Source organism: Cnephaeus nilssonii (assembly GCF_951640355.1).
Source record: "Cnephaeus nilssonii genome assembly, chromosome: 8".
Lineage (NCBI taxonomy): Eukaryota > Metazoa > Chordata > Mammalia > Chiroptera > Vespertilionidae > Cnephaeus > Cnephaeus nilssonii.
This window is the reverse complement of record NC_137079.1, coordinates 12,737,470-12,754,094: the sequence shown is the minus strand read 5'-3', so window position 1 is coordinate 12,754,094 and position 16,625 is coordinate 12,737,470. Positions and strand designations below refer to the sequence as shown.

The 16,625-nt window shown below is 49.6% G+C and overlaps 1 protein-coding gene across 1 annotated transcript in view; it reads right to left on the bottom strand.

The window, feature by feature from the left end:
* Positions 1-16,625, bottom strand: part of MTMR7 (myotubularin related protein 7) — an 84,815-nt gene that overhangs the window by 12,158 nt on the left and 56,032 nt on the right. Inside the window, exons 7-9 of the mRNA XM_079779094.1 lie at positions 14,772-14,904; positions 1,604-1,713; positions 472-597 (exon numbers count right to left, since the gene is read on the bottom strand). Coding sequence (XP_079635220.1) covers positions 472-597; positions 1,604-1,713; positions 14,772-14,904 — 369 coding nt within the window. The remainder of the gene's footprint in view (positions 1-471; positions 598-1,603; positions 1,714-14,771; positions 14,905-16,625) is intronic.

Genomic DNA, 16,625 nt, shown 5'->3' with positions numbered 1-16,625 from the left:
TCTAAGAGGATGTGCTCACAGCTTCAGCAGAGGCCACATAAACACAGATTTCCAATACTGTCACCCAGAGTTGTAAAGGACTACTTAAAAGCAGTAAGTGGGGAAAAAAAAACACAGCAGTTTTTCCTCTCAAGGACTTCTTTGCATGCTCTGTATAGCAAGTTTTATCTCCAAATTTTTACAAATTTGAAAAGTTTTTGTTATATTCACACTACTTCAAACTTGAAATTCCTATGAGCAAATGCTGTGTACAACTATTTTAAAAACTACTGAATATATTTCCTATTAGCCCCTAAATTCACATTTAATAGCATTGGTTTTTTTGTTCCAACATCTTGGACATTTACCCCTTTAAGCCTATCTCTCCTTTAATTCATCTTGCTGATCTAAGAGAAAATGATGTTGATGAGAAAAAAAGAAAACATTGCCCACAGTTACACTCAGGACGCTGCGTGGGAAGGGCCGACTCACCATGAAGCCCTTGAGGGTCCGGTAGTGCGGGTCCAGCAGGAGGCTGGCCACGGAGCACACCTGCGCCGTCCTGTCCCAGCCGTCCGAGCAGTGCACGAGCACGCTGGCCCCTTCCTCTGCAACGGCCTGCAAAACGGGGCCAGCGGGGCCCACAAGAACGGCCGTGAGCACGGGAACCTCCAGACGCGGTGCGGTTTCATACTTCAGAAACGGACAACGGAGCCAAAGACTTCATTCATTCAGGGTTCACACCCCCATCTGATGGATGCTGGCGGCCAGCGCTCTCCCTTCCCGTGGCACTAGGTCCGGAAGCGACCACGAGGCCACCTCGCTGAGCATGTGCACTGCACCATCTCACCTGAGACACCTGCTAGCCCACCTGTGACACCCCCCCCCCTCCTCTCTGGGTTTCCACCTTAAGCCTTTCTCCTATTGAAATGAGGGGTCTCCTACTGGCCTTTGCCTTTTTCAAAAGGAAAAAGACAAAAATAATAAATGGTAAAACTGTGAAATCAGAGATAAAAGGATAAGAGCCAAGTAATGGATCCAGGGTTGGGGGAAGGGAGAAAAAAACAAACGTAAAAATTATAGCAGCAAGTTTGCTACGAAAAGAATTTCTATTTGCTATCGCAAATGCGCACGCAGGATTTTAGCTGAGTAGACAGGAAGCAGCCTGGGAAAGGGAGATTTTGTCACAGCACTCGGCACTGCCTGAAACCCGCCTTTTGCTCCTTTTTGGTCTCCCACCCCAGAATGTAAGCTCCGTGAGGAGACCGGCTTATTCCGCATTGCCTCCTGGGCACCTAGAAAAGCGCAGTGCAGGGCACTAAGGAAACGTCTGCCGAAGAAACGCATAAAGGGCTCCATCCCTGAAGGGGAGGCACTCGCCTGCACAAAGAATTCTCTCCTCCATCTGGGGCCAAGCCTAACTGCAGAGAATATTCTGTAAGTTTTTTACCACTTGGCTGCTGTGCTGACGTACTGTCCGCTAACTGAGCACGGACGACCTCGCTCGCAAAACCGCATCTCCAGCCGGCGAACCGGGAGGTGTGCACAGCAGCTCCCCTCTGCGGGGGAGGGCAGAGTGCGCGGGCTGGCCTGGCCCTTCGCTTACGTCTCTGCCACCACGTACCTTGGCAATGAAAGTTCCTGCATCCATGATGGCCTTAATGTGCCTTAACCAGCCCGAGTTCTCCAGGCCCCACAGAAAGTCGCTCATGGAGGGAGATTTCAGCTCACACACTGCAAGATAAATTGTGTTGTAAAAGCCAAATCAAGGCACTCTCGTTATACATGTGATCATGTTGTCGGTAGTTTAACGATTCCTTCACTGTAGTATTTTCCAGAAGACTTACGTTCAGGTAAATGCCCAAACTTACTTGATTCTATCAAACCATTTCAAGTAAGGCTTCTGTTTGGCCATGGGGGATGGTGCATAAGTTTAAAAGTATTCTATGTAGCGATCAGACCCTAATATTAATGAAAATCCTGGAATATTACCATGGTGAAGGCCCAGCCGGGGTCTATTTACCCTCTTAGCATTGAAAACGGGTCACCCCGGAGCATGTGGCGAGAGGGCTGGGGAGGAAACGGTCCCATGACTGGCCCCAGCACTTTCCAATTAGCACGCATCCTCCAACCCCTGCCATTGGGAACTACCGAAGAAACGGCAGCTATCCTGAAAGTCTTAAGTGCACGTGATCGAGCACCTTGGCCAACAACTCCCCCCAATGGGAGTAAAGCGTGTGAACTTAAACATGAGACAGCGGACTTTGGAACTGCTTCCAGAACCTCAAGTTAGGGGTTTCCCTTTGAAAATGGAGAAAACCGAGGATCCCAAGGAGATATATATTTACATAGCTAAGGTGTGTAAGCACCTCGACGCTATTAGCACAAGCAATTAACCTCAGGAGCTTATCTTAATTAACAAAGCATGAAAAAGCTGTAGAGCTAGTGTTCTGACTACACACCACAGATATTACATTCCAGTTATATATGTATGGGTTTTCTATTTATAGGCCCTTTGAGGAGCCCTATAAATCAGCCACTGAAAATTAAATAATGTTCCAGAGGATTTGGTTAAGTGTATTGTCTTCTGTGATGCAGGGAGCAGGGACCCTGTTTCCTACTCCCAGCGCTGTCCGTAAATTGCTGTTTCATCTCGCACAAGGCATTCCGCCCTCCCAGCCCCGATTCCATCATGTTTAAAATGGGGACGGTGTACGAGATTATGTCTGAGTACCCTTCCAACTTTAAACTCCCAGAGTCAATGTTGTGCGTTTGGAATACATAGTAACCATTAGTGACCACATTTATCAGATACCCTTCCCAAAAATATGCCAGATATGAGGGCTCACCCGTACGTCCCACAACACAACAGCACCAATAAAGGACAAGTAGTGAGTTCTGAGTCAGACGCCAGCAGCGATGAAGGGAATAACACGGAGATTCCCAGCAGAAGGCCTACTTAAGAACCCATACTGCCCAAATCTCGTTTAGGCAAGATGCCCATCTCCCTTCCAGACACCCGCCTGGAGCGGAAGCACAGCTGCAGAGACCCACTGCGCGCTGGCGACCTCAGTGCCTCTGGCTGGGAGCACTGCCCCTTTGAGTATCGGTGCTGCCCCCCGACCCCCATCACTGGCAGGGTGGGGGTGGGGAATGAGCTGAGATACGTTCGTGGAGTGGAATATGACACAGCTGTCAGATGAGTGAAATTACATCATATGGATGTCTCGAAATGTTGAATACAAAAAGCGAAAGGCTACATAGTATATGTATGTAAATTCTAATACATACAAAAACAATATAACGTTATCTGAGGATCACCGTGGTAATGAGGGCCAGCATATACAGCAAGCACACCAGTGCAGGCAGAGGTGCCCGGCTGCAGCCCCTGACAGACAGACAGACGTGCACAGGACCTACAGCGCTGGGTCAGCCTGTGGCCCAGGCACTCTGCAGGCTGTTTCCAAGGTTACGGTGTCCTCTGTCGTTTAAATGTGTTGTTTTGAAATAAAAAAGGAAAAAGCAATGTAACAGACACTCTGGCCACAGTTGCTTCCGACGAAAGAAAAAAAGAAAGAATCACGTTACAACTAAATTGCATGTTTCCATGCCATCCTGCCGCTTCCCTCGGGTGTGTTAACATTCCCAAGCAGGCTTTTGTCCCTTCTCTGCTTCATGCCTGTGTGTGAGCTTGGACGGGCCAGTCTCCCTGGACCCCTGTTCGCTCAGCTGTGAAGTGGGGTAGTAACAGCTCTCATGCACACTGGGTAACGGACTGGAACAGGATGGAAGGTGTGGGAAAGGGCATGCTTGTCTTTCGTAAGGTGGCAAAGGCGAGCAGGCTCCGGACGGAGCAGCCTGCCAAGGCCGGTCACGCAGGTCGGGGAGGAACCCACTTAGACGGTGATGGGAGCAGATTCCCAGACAGCCATGGGGCAGACCTGCCTCTGATCTGCCCTGAGCTCGGGGAGTGCCCAGTCTGCAGACAGACCGCTGGGTCTGCTGCCCCCGAGAAAACAAACACCCCCTGCCCTCCCAGCCCGCCCTGCAGAGATCTGGCCTGGTGGCAGCCCAGCAGTCCGGCCAGGGCCCCCCTCTCTGCGCACACCACCCAGCGGGAGGCACGCGAAACCAGCACCCCTGTGAGCGCTCCCTCCCTGGGCACCTGCTGTTCGGTCTTTTGGTCCAACCCCAGGCCATGACCCGTGCTCAACCCTAACGCGCACACATTCCACCACGTACAGCTCCAGGACTCCACTGGGGACATCCCGCCCACCTTCCACAGGAACCTTCTCTGGCAAACGGTCTGGCAAACACTCAGCAGGCCAAACTTCCCGGCTGTTATGGCAGGGCTCGGCTGTTATGGCAGGGCGCGGGGCGAGTTGGCATTCTTGCCTATTTAAAAAACGACCAGGGAGCCTGAGGGCTATCTGGCGGCTAAACTCTTAGCTCAGCCCAAGAACAAATGATCCTGTTCACCTTTTCTTCCCCACAAGGCAGGGAAATGACGGCGGGTTAAAAATAAAGACACCGGGCTTCCACCTAACCCGGCAAGGCCCTGCCTAAGGTCAGCCGGGATGTTGGCTCGCAGACGAGGCCCTAACACTTCCTGCCGGAGAGACCGCCCCAGGCCGGCCGCGTGCCCACAGCCCGCTCCTCCCCTCCCACAGTGGCTCCTGGTTCAACATGTCTGCTTTCAGGAACACGGACACTGTGGACGAGAAGTAAAACAACCTCGCCAGGTTTTTCAAGCGAGGTCACCGCGGCGGGTGTGTGTGTGTCCCAAACGCTGAGCGGAGTGGTAACAGCAAACAGCTCTACAGATGACTCATGCGCAGGGACAGATGGGGGTACCCTTGAGACTGGAACAATTAGTGCTTCGGTTTTTAAATATAAAACTGGTGGGTCTGTTTGGATAAACTCAGGATAAGGCAGAAATACTGATTTGTTCACTCTTGTTGCCAAACCCAAACCAATATTTACAAACCATTTTGCTGAACGAAGTTCATTTCAGCTGACATCAGAGGCATATGCCACCGATTAGAGAGCCGTGCTTCGTGCCCAGGCCCAATATTTGTTTTACAGAACAGGACAACTTATTCCACACACCTATAGAGGCAACACTAAAACATATGTGTGTTATTCAGGAAACCGAGGAAGTATGAAATTTACTTGGAAGGAAATAAGCCTGATGATCGTCCTTAGGAATTTCCTGCACCAATCGCGTTCCTTCCTCCACAGGTGTTGGGTGGGTCAGGGAGGGACAGTCCCTATTCGAACCCTGGGGATGTCGGTCTTGTCTCCTGAGGTCAGAGTTGACATGGACATGGCCCTCCCTTCATGCCCAGGCCTGGCACACAGTAGGGCTTCTGCTGAAGTGAGGTCTGTCCCTTTCACATTGTAGAACCAAGCCCTGTGAATGGTCTTCAAAGAACTAGCGAGATGATAGCCATTGCCCTTCACTGGCCACCCTCGCAGGTGGAACCACGCAAACAGGACTTCATTGTGGCCTTGAAAAATGGAAATGCTTGATTAAGCCTGGTTTACAGCCCCTCCCCCTGACCCCCCGTCCCCTTCTATTTTACTCACCCACCATGGTGACAGAAGAAACTTCTGAGCCCTGCAGTGAATTGGCCCGGGATCACGGAGGATTAAGATGCTAGCAGCAACTGTTATTCACGTGAGTGGTGTTCTTGTCCCTGCCTTTCCCAGCCCACATGGGCCCTCTGTTTAAAGACCTTCTGGTGATTATTCTTTAAAACAACACCAGCTTTGTTCATGCTGCTATTTTCTGGAATCTGAATACAGGAATGCCATGAAGCCATTTTTGTATAACCTTGTTTCTTTTTAAAGAATTTGACAACAACATAGAATGGTAAGGTTCAATCAAGCCTACATTCTTATACATTTGCTAGCATTGCCCGAGTCAGTAGCATAGAAAATACACACACACACGTGCACAAGTGTGTAACAGCCATGTGTGTAATAAATGCATCTGTGTGTAAATGCACGCATACACACACGTCCTCATAATACTAATTACCATTGACCTAAAGAAAACCAAGCAGCAGGTTCACCAAACAATGCTATGTTAGTATGAATTAGTTTTGCACATGAATTTTGAATCTAAAGACACGGTTTACAGCAAATAAATTAAAAAATACATGTGTCCATTTATATTACATTTGCCGTATGGAAGGCTTGGGTCTTTGTGGTTTCCTCTCAGTGACCCAACACAACCTCCCATCTACAGTAGGAATGGTTATCTCGGTGTATAGAGGAGGTAAGGGCTCAGAACGGGGCCCAGCAGGTGCACTGTGATAGCAATCTAGTTCCCTTGACTCCAATTTCCATCGTATTTTCACCACCAATGGAGAATAACTAAGTCGGTACACAAACGGAGGCAGGGCGTAAGGGATGATGGAGTCCGAATAAGAAACTTGAAGCAGATGGAACAGGGACGTCTGGCCTGGGAGAGCATGCTGAGAGGCTAGGGAGTTGGGTGGATATAAAGTGTCAGTGGTAGCCACTGGAGGGAAGGCCGGAATCACGGAGGATTAAGATGTTGGCAGCGATAACGGAAGTGAAACAGCAGCACGCGCAGGGACGGAGCAGGAGGGACTCGTTCCATGCTAACACACCAGCTAGACCGCTGCCCGACCCACCCGCTCGTCAAATCTTAGACCGCTGTCACTGGCAAGCAAGTACGAAACTGCTAATTCCCAACCACCGCCTCGCGGAAACACAGCTCCCCTTGTCACCGGCATTCATCGCGTCTCTCTTTAGTCTCGTGGGAGACACTTCCTTCTAAGCCCCCCTTTCGTACATGTCCCAGGTGTCCACAACTAGCTGTCCCAATGAACAAAATACAGAGCAATCATTCTGCGGGTGTACATTTTAAAATTCATCTTTGAATGGTCCCCGTGAACATCAAGATAAAGCAGAATCAGGATAAAAACAGCCCCTGTTCTCATTAGACCGCTTGGTTTGTGCTTGTCCTCTCCTTTGATAATGTCGCCCGGAGACGAAGTCTGCAGCTTTGACGCACAGTGAAAATGTCCAACCATCCCACTGGCCAGGGTGGCCCCGGAGGCCTCACTATTAGCAAACGCCACCTTCTCTTCCTGCCTGACTGCTGCTCTATCAAAACCGGTTATTTCACTTTGTATTAATGAATGAAGCATTTTTCTACCTAATGATAGACTGAGCATACAGACTCAGGAACTGTCTGGTGAGCAGATGAATGTCTGAAATAACTATGGAAGCTCCTAGTTACTATGTACTCTCACTATAAGCAGGTATTGTGCCTGGTGGTCTCATGAACTATCTACCACACAGGGTATTATTTACTCCCAATTTTCCAATTGGGAAGGAGGGTTTCAAAGAGTTACTAGGTCATCCATAATTACACAGCCAGTCAATAACTGAGCTGGAATCCATTCCACAGCACATACAGCCCAACGGTCATGCGCTTTCCTCTGTCCCTCGGTGCTTACGATACTATTGTCTGGCCTGGCCTGTGTGGCTCAGTGGTTGAGCATCGACCTATGAACCAGGAGGTCACGGTTCCATCCCAGGCTGAAGTGAATCCTGATAGGATAGAACTGTTGGTCTAGCACGGGTGGGGAACGTCCGGCCTGCGGGCCTTATAAGGCCCTCGAAATCATTGGGTCTGGCCCTGCCAAGGCAACCGCAGGCGGGACTGGGAATTCAATAAATCTAGAAACTTTCTTCATAGCAACATAAATTCATAAATTTATATCAACACATTGCGGAACAGTAGTCTTATTGCTAGCTTTACCCAGTGGCCAGGTAAGTTTCTATTGAACGAGTACAAGAAAACGTTTTACATAAATGTTAAAGGCACGCTTTAAAATTACCCATTGCATTTTGAAGTTATTTATCACGTGTTCTTACCAGCTAATATCTTTTTAAAGTATGACACTTTGTAAAACACTGTGTCATATGGAGCGAGGATTCTCGTGATCCGTCCGCAATGTGTTAAGTGAAGTATATTACGAGAACGATGTTATAAATCTCCAAATGGCCCTTGGCAGAGAAAAGGCTCCCCACCCCTGGCCAGCAGAACACTCATTAAAAAGTCTTAAAACCGCCCTAACCGGTTTGGCTCAGTGGATAGAGTGTCGGCCTGCGGACTGAAGGGTCCCAGGTTTGATATTGGTCAAGGGCATGTACCTTGGTTGCGGGCACATCCCCAGTAGGGAGTGTTCAGGAGGCGGCTGATTGATGTTTCTAACTCTCTATCCCTCTCCCTTCCTCTCTGTAAAAATCAATAAAATATATATTTTAAAAAAGTCCTAAAACTGTTCCTGCTATGTGAAGCTCTCTGGCTCCCCTCTCGCGGGAAGGCGGGTTTTCCATGTGGAGGCCCACGCCGTGCTGCTAAGCGTGTAAGGTAATGGCCAGAGGCTCAGCCAGGTCCTATTGGCTGTCTCATCGAATAGGTCAGCAATCTGAGGACATTAACAATGGTCAAAAGTCAGAACACGGAGAACTTAAAAAAGATGAAGCCTTCTATAGCCTTCCATGGGCTCATCTCTGGTAGAATGTCATGGCATAAACGTGTAGTAATGTCATAGAAACACTTCAAAACGAGAAACTTAACTATGCATGATCTGCAGTGGGTTGAACAGCTCCGTTTCTTCCAGGTAGAATGAGGCGTCACCTCACACAAAGACAAGAAGTGAAGATAGTATCCAACATAATGGACATCGGGACGGACAGCCACAGCCTTGGCTCTCTGAGCAGAGAGAAATGTGTCATGGAAACCTTGAAGCTGGGTATGTTAGGGACCCCCCCCCCCCACCCGCCCCGCCTTCTAGACCTTGGTGCACCCACGACAAGCTGTCGGGGAGCCCAGAGCGAGGTGTGGCATGACTAACACCCACTGCAGGGCCGCCTCCCACGACGAGCTGGAAGTTCTCTGCCTTCACCCACCCCGTCTACATCCACGGCTGTTCTGAACCATCGGCCTCAGCACCTTCCCGCAGAAGCACAGATCGGATACGGCCGCGGGGCGACAAAACCTTCTCCACAGTCGGTGCCCACCACCCCCGGGCCCAGGGCCCAGGGCACAGGGCACAGGGCACAGCAGCTCCACCTCCATCGGAGCTGCCCGGCGCCCTCCCCGGGGGCTGCCCACACTGCCGAGTGGACACTGGGCCTCTGTCCCTGGCTCGGGACCCACCCCCACCTGATGGCCAGCAGGCTGCGCTTGCAGCTCTGGAAGACAACGTGCCGAGAAACCGCCCACACGGCCTGACATGTGGTTTATTACGTTTTCTTGTACATAAACTTGTGCTGAGTGGACACGGGCCATGTCACAAGGCAAGCACCCCCGCGCCTGGGAACCTGCTGTTTCCCCCCACGTCTCGTGAATCTAGGAATTCCGGAGAGTGGCCCGTAGGGAAGCACCGACCTACCAGACGCCTGCCCGGCTGAGTTCACCTACAGCCATTCCCTCCCCCGCGGCACTCGGGGCTTGTGTTCAAGCGCAGTATTGCTTCCCAGGAGAAAGCGTAACGCACCTCCCATTGTTAAGCACCCTTTGGTTTGCAAGGAAACCTTTTCATAAGTCTGTGAGTTAGACAGCGCTGATGTACTCCTTCCATTGTTTTTCCAATACAGGAAATGAGGCGTGACCACGTTTACTCAGAGACGAAGGCAAGAGCCCAAACGCAGGCCTTAAAACAGGTGGGCCAAGGTCCCTTCCACCCAGCCCCCTCCCTACCTGGGGAGGCCGTAAAGCCAGTAAAGAGCGTGGCGTCTGGATTCACACTAACGAGGTGAGAATCTTGGTCCTACCACTTACTGTCGTGAGCGTCACAGGTTTCTTAGCCTCTTTGCCTCAATTTCCTCATCTGTAAAACGGGAATATTAAGAATATTGCAATAAAGGTTGCAATAAAGACTACTTGAGTAAATATACCTTAAAATATTAAACAGATTAATCAGCAAATCACTCCATAATGTAACATGACCGTGTAGGGTGGTTATTTGTGAGCCTGCACAATATCGAAGCAACAATCAGCCGAGACCACCGTAAGGCGATGGAAAGTACTAGGCTTGGGTTCTGCTTTGTTCTGTCATCCGGGGAAGGATGTGTTCCCAAAAACTGAATATAAAAATCGTTTTAAATGCCATATACCAACCTCTAACCAGAGAGAAGCAGGCCTTGAAGAAACAGCCCGCCGTGCTGTGGGCAGCTCTGGCAGCGCACAGCAGCCTGGGACCTAAGGGTGCCCTCCGCGCCCCTCGACAGCCACCACGCTCAGGACCCTCACCTGAGTTCTGCCAACATCCTCAATGAGCCTGGGAGCAGATGCTTCCTCATCCGAGTGTCCCGATGACGACGCAGCCTGGCCGACACCTTACCTGCAGCCTTTAAGACCCTGGGCAGGCGGACCCTGGCTCCCTTTTATATACAGGTTTTCCTCTTCAGATTCACCCTTTTGCAAGCAAATTTGCTTTGCAAAAGGGTGAATTTGATTTGCAAAAGGGTGAATTTGAAGTGGAAAACCTATATGAGACAAGCCCAAAATCCTCACTCACAGAACCTGGGAGATAATATGTATTATGTTTGTTTGTTTTTTAATGTAATAAGCCAACCATAGAGAGTATCTATCTATCTATCTATCTATCTATCTATCTATCTATGCATATATAAATAAAAATAGGTAATATGCAAATTAGGCCAGGACTCCATAACGGGCCACGACCAGACAGGAGGACGTTGGCACGCAAGTGAGGCCTGGAGCGGAGATGGAGACAGAGGCGGGGGCCTGCCTGAGCCGGGGGCCCCAGAGAGGACACAGGCGGGGGGCTGGGGGACGCTGCGAGTCAGGCGCAGGTCCCGGCCCCCCGTGGGGTGCCTCCTTGCACGGCGGGAGGCGGGGTGCCTTCTCACGTGATTGCTGGGTCTCTGCTTTTATAAATAAAGAAGGAAAAATTAAAATTTTGGCCTGTCATCCTTCCATGCTAATACAATTATTTTGCTGGACAGTCTCTCCCAGTCTTTCTTCATAAATATGATTCACCATGGAGTAAATCAGAGTAGTCGTACAATTTTACAGCCTGAATTTCTCACTTACATTATCCACATTCTCCCATGTTATAATGTACACATATATTCTTAACATTTATGATTTTTAATGGATGTAAAATTTTCTATCAAGAGAAGGAGCAAAATTGCCCTAACCGGTTTGGCTCAGTGGATAGAGCGTCGGCCTGCGGACTGAAGGGTCCCAGGTTCGATTCCGGTCAAGGGCATGTACCTTGGTTGTGGGCACATCCCCCAGTAGGGGGTGTGCAGGAGGCAGCTGATTGATGTTTCTCTCTCATCGATGTTTCTAACTCTCTATCCCTCTCCCTTCCTCTCTGTAAAAAAAATCAATAAAAATAAGAGATAGAGCAAAATTATTTAATTTGTTTACTATTATTAGACATTCCTGTGGCCTCCAAACTTCTATTATAAATAAAGCACTATTATAAAAATAGGCCTGTTGTGGCTTTCTTTTTTAAACCATACTTTGGGTTAGTCCCCAAGGGGAGGCAATCTGGTAAAAATACAGTATGTCTCTCTAAACAGAATATATTATGTTTCTTTAAGCCAATTTCATGACACCAGAAATATCCGAAGTACCAGTTTTATCACATATTTTCGTTTTTAAAAGCTAAGTGGAAAGTGGTAACTGGAAGTTTTAAGTTCCGTTTTTTAAATTACCAGAGCACGTTTAAATGTCTTCCTCTATGTTGGTTTGTTTCAACTGACTCATTCCTCTTTTAAAAATTACCTTAACCTGAGTTGTCTAACGTTTCTGAGACCCAGGTTCCTCACGTATAAACAGCAGACAACACCACGTACTGCACACGATTGCCGTGAAAATCAAATACGATCGTTTCCGTGAAAAGCTGAGGAAGCCCGGCACATACCAGTTGCTCAGTTTTTAGCTCAATGAGTAAGTCAAAGCATAAGTGGTTGGTGACGCAGAACAACACCATGGCCAACCATAGTCACTCACATTCTAGAACCCACGTGACACCGTGGTGGGGGGAAGGGCAGCTTTCTAGGCAACACCCAAAAGATGGAGCGTGTTGACTGAAAATCGAAGTTGATGCCGTTGTCTTCCCCGTAAACGCCTGCCTACCTTGAAGACGGATTTACACAGAGGGGTTGAGGGCAGCTCAACCTCCAGGAGCCTCGATGTGAAAGCAGTTGTATGGACAGCCTCCCGCTGACTTCCTCCCAACGCCAAGGATGCCCAGGAGATTTTAATCCAGTCCACATCGATGACAATTTCCTCAGCCTGTCCCAGGCTCTTCTATCGGCTGTTCTACACCCTTTTCTTATTTGAGGGGAAAACCATTCTCTATATGATCCAAAGGGAAGCTCCGGTGGGAAGCACTGAATAAATTACACACTTTCTGCCTAACCAGAAGGCATCATTACTATTTTGTTGGGAGGTACGCATGCCACAAAGCAGCTGGGTTTAGAACGCGTAGGTCCAACGTACACGTTCAAGCAGCTCTAGAGGGGACTTGCATAGGACACACACTTGGTCCAGATGTCAGGTTCTGATGAAACCGCCTGCAGCTCTTGCTCACAGACGGCTGGTTTGCAGCCGGGATGCAAACAAGCCTCCGTTCCTCAGAATCCGTTCTGCTAACAGCAGTACCAGTGGTTGGGGGGAGACCTGAAGAAAACGGCCGTGAGGGACATGCTACTTCCCTTCCCCCCGGGGACCAGCTGTGGGCCTGGAGGCCAAGGCCGCTGTCTGCAGGCGGGGAGCCTCCCGCGGTGGCGCATTGCATCACCTCGGCAGGCGGCTCCACAGCGGTTTATCATTTACTCGGGGAAACAGATGGACAAACACTGGCCAGGTCCCTGACGGGCATCCAGAGAGCGGTCCTTGCTCCCTGCAGTGACACGGAGCCGCGGTCCCTTACGAAACGGGGAGGAGACTGCCCCCTGGAACGTGCTTGGCACACATGTCCTTGAGCAAGTCGGGCCCCGGGCATTAGAGGAACGGCTCCTAATAGAAACCAAATAAATGCTCGTTTAAACATGAAAGCCCAGTGGCATGTCATAAGCACTCTCAGGAGCGACTTTCTGTAAAGAAAATGTCAGTTCTCAAAAGTCAGCTTATGAAACCACTAGATGAAGAACAGAAAGAAGGCCCTGGTGGCTCTGCTGGTGAGAGGGTCGTCCTGACCACCAAGGCTGCAGGCTCGATCCCCGATCCCCGGTCAGGGCACCACGAGAACCAACCAATGGATGCACACTTAAGCGGGACAACAAATCAATGCCTCTCTCTCTCCCCTCCCTCTCCCCTCCCTTCCACTCTCTCTCTAAAAAGTCAATAAATAAAATTTTTTAAAAAGAAACCTAAAAGAACAGCAATGATCTGATAGTGATGAACACGCTTCATAGTACAGTGAGACCACCCTTTCAATGGCAGGGCCGAGCAAGTCCAATTTTTTGAACCTTAAAAGCACAGGGACAGCCAGGCTGCCGAATGAGCATCTCCAGAGGTCTGAGAGGCTCAGGGGCACGGTCACCATGACCTGACCTGGGGGATTCCCCGAATTCCCTGTGGACGTCGTAGGAGATGGCTCTGGGGCGGGATGTTTCCCGATGCAGGAAGGAAGTTCTTCTAACCATCCAAATGCTCAGCGTGGAAGTGTCTGCAACCAGGGGCATCCCAGCGGAGACTCACAGCGGTCACGGCTGGCAGGGCCCCTGGACATCATTAGTCCAACCCTCTCCTTTCACAGCAAAACACGGCCCCGGAGATGGTTCAAGGTCTCACCGTGACGGAGACGACCCGAGGAATCCAGGAGAGAGGATGGAAGTCAGGCCCGTCTGTGCCACCCACGTCTCTGCAGCCGCCCCCTTAGGCCTCACCACACCCGCGTGTCCCCATTCAGCAGAGAGCCGCCTAAGTAACCGAGAGCTCATGTGCCTCCTGGAGAAAACCACCCAGCACTTTCTTCGTCCCAGACACCACACGTCCTGTTCAGACAGCCTCGGCCCCAGCGCTCAGCGCCCCCTCCCCGGCCTCCCCACAAGGGCCCGCCCAGCGCTCACAGCCTCGCCGGGGCCCCAGGAACACACACCCTCCCTGTTCGCTCAGTTCCGGTTCCCACGAGAACCGGGAGTGGTGACTGTGCCCACAGATTCCTCCTCGGGCCTTGACGCTCACAAGGAGCCCAGGCAGTAAACGCAGCCGGTTTTGCTTGAAATGCAGAATTTCTGCTCCTCGGCTTACGGCTTGTTTGGCCACATGAATGATTCTTCTGTGTAACATAATCTGTCGTCGTAATGTCCTTCACTGCGTGTCTGTGTGTGTCCCCTGGTGCCCGGGACCGTGGGGTGAGCGGGTGTCAGTTAGCTGTGGGCACGTTGCCAGGGGTGCCGCTGTTTAGAATGGGGATCGGGACCCCCCAGCATCCTCCCTTCTATGGGCCCGTCAGCCAGTCGGATTCAGCTTATGGACCGCATCTCTGTTCCAGAGCCGGGGGCTGCTGCTTTATGAGATTCAAACTAATATAAGGAGGGAGAGTACCTGCCTGCTAACCACATCCCCGTGACACAAAAACCAAATAAAAGTCCCTGCAATAGGATATGCTTCCCAACGTAACCCACCGGTGTAAACAGCATCTTTGTAGAAACACAATTTTAACATGCAAACACTATCTTGTTCCGTTTTGGCACGAAAACATTCAACTGCATTTTTTTTTCTCTCTCAATGCTGTGCACAGGAAGTGGCTTACCTTCCAGCATCTTCTGCAGACTGTTCCTCATGACGTGGATGTTCTCTATCCCGATGAACTGGAACTTGATGTTGGAATAATTGTCTTCATTCTCGTAGCCTTTCCCGGCAGCACGGTTTGCCATGGCGTTAAGCTGCAGCAGTCGGCAACACAGAATAGTCACCCATAATATCCAGGGCAGGAACCGCCGAAGCGTGTCGTGGCTATCCCGAACAACATTCAAAATGTTTTACATCACGGGAACACTGTACTGAGCTGTGCAGTTTCAGACACGCATGCTGAGCTTGTTCCTGACAACATACATGTATCGACACGGGGAACACTGTCTGAGCTGGGAACAAGCATTCTATGGATACACATTCTACGGATAAACTGCCCCTCACAGTTCCCTGTCACTGGTGCCAAAGCAAATAGGGCGGAACCAACCTGCCCCGATCTAATACCAAACATTATAACCTGTGATCGGCAGAAGAGTCCCAGCAGACACGGATGTCAGTGTGAGGCCCTGCGGGTTAAATGATTACCTCCTCCGGCCTCATGCTGCCAGTAAGCATGCCATCAAATAGGAACGGTTGCATCATTCTAATTCGCCTATAAGAATCGTCCATACGGCCAAGTAAGCCTCGAGCAGGAACCACTGAGTGCGATGAAAAGAGGGCGTGCAGACGCTGCCTGCAGAGGCATGTCCTCCAGCCACCTTACTTCAATCTGGGGGCCTGTTAAGAGGGCTGGGATTACTTTTATTACCATAACTAGAGGCCCGATGCATGAAGATTTATACAAGATGGGCCTTCCTTACCCTGGCTGCTGGCACCGCCCTCGCTCTGGCCGGAGCCGCCTTTCCGCCTTCCCACGCTGCCCAGAGGCCCTGAGCGGCTGGGGTGGTGCAGAACACCCCCAGCCGCTCGGCGCCTGCATATGCAAATTAACCCACAATCTTTGTTGGGTTAATGTGCATACTCACTCCTGATTGGCTGGTGGGCGTCGTGAAGGTACAGTCAGTTTGCATCTTACTCTTTTATTAGTGTAGATTCTGTATCTGAGAAGTGAAGATTTCCTAATGCAAACAGTTTAACAATCATGGATTTTCAGAAAATTTATTAAGTACAGACTCTGCCCTCATCCTGTGTAACCAAAGTCAAGAAGGGGACAGGTCTTGCCTGAGCTCAGAAATACACAGATTTCTAGAATACTTGCTGGTCTTTCTCTGCCCACAGAGGACAGGGGGCTGTCCCAGGCAAGGAACTGACACCAGGGACTCACCACCAGAAAAAAAAACATCAATTTTTAGGACCACAAAGCTATACTGAGAGGATATTAATAATTAATACTTTCCAAAAAGCTAAGTTTTCTTTGACCCAGGTCTCCTGTTTATGAGAATCTGACACAATTTAAAGTATCAGCACATAAAGATACATGTCCAAGAATATTTACTGCAACTTTTTATATAATAGCAAAAAGGTGAAAATCTATGAATATCTCAATAGGACAATGACTGAATAAATTATGATAAATTCATGCCCTGGACTACTAACAGGGCTAAGAGAAACATTAGATTATCTATTTATCTACCTATGTATCTATCTATCAACAGAGACAGACGGACAAACGTGGAATTGGCCAATGGCATGTTAACATGTTAAGTGAAAAGAGTAAACTACAAAATAATATTCTACAATTATCCCATCTTTTGAAAAATAAACCAACCTACAGAGAAGTGTTAATGTTTATGCAGGTTTGAGTCAGCAGAATTAAAGTGCATGGAAGACTGTTTCCAATTTGGAAGCAGAAAGATAGAGGTGGCAAGTGATGGAAGTTCTGCCCCGCCAGTCCCTATCCACATAGTCTCCAGGA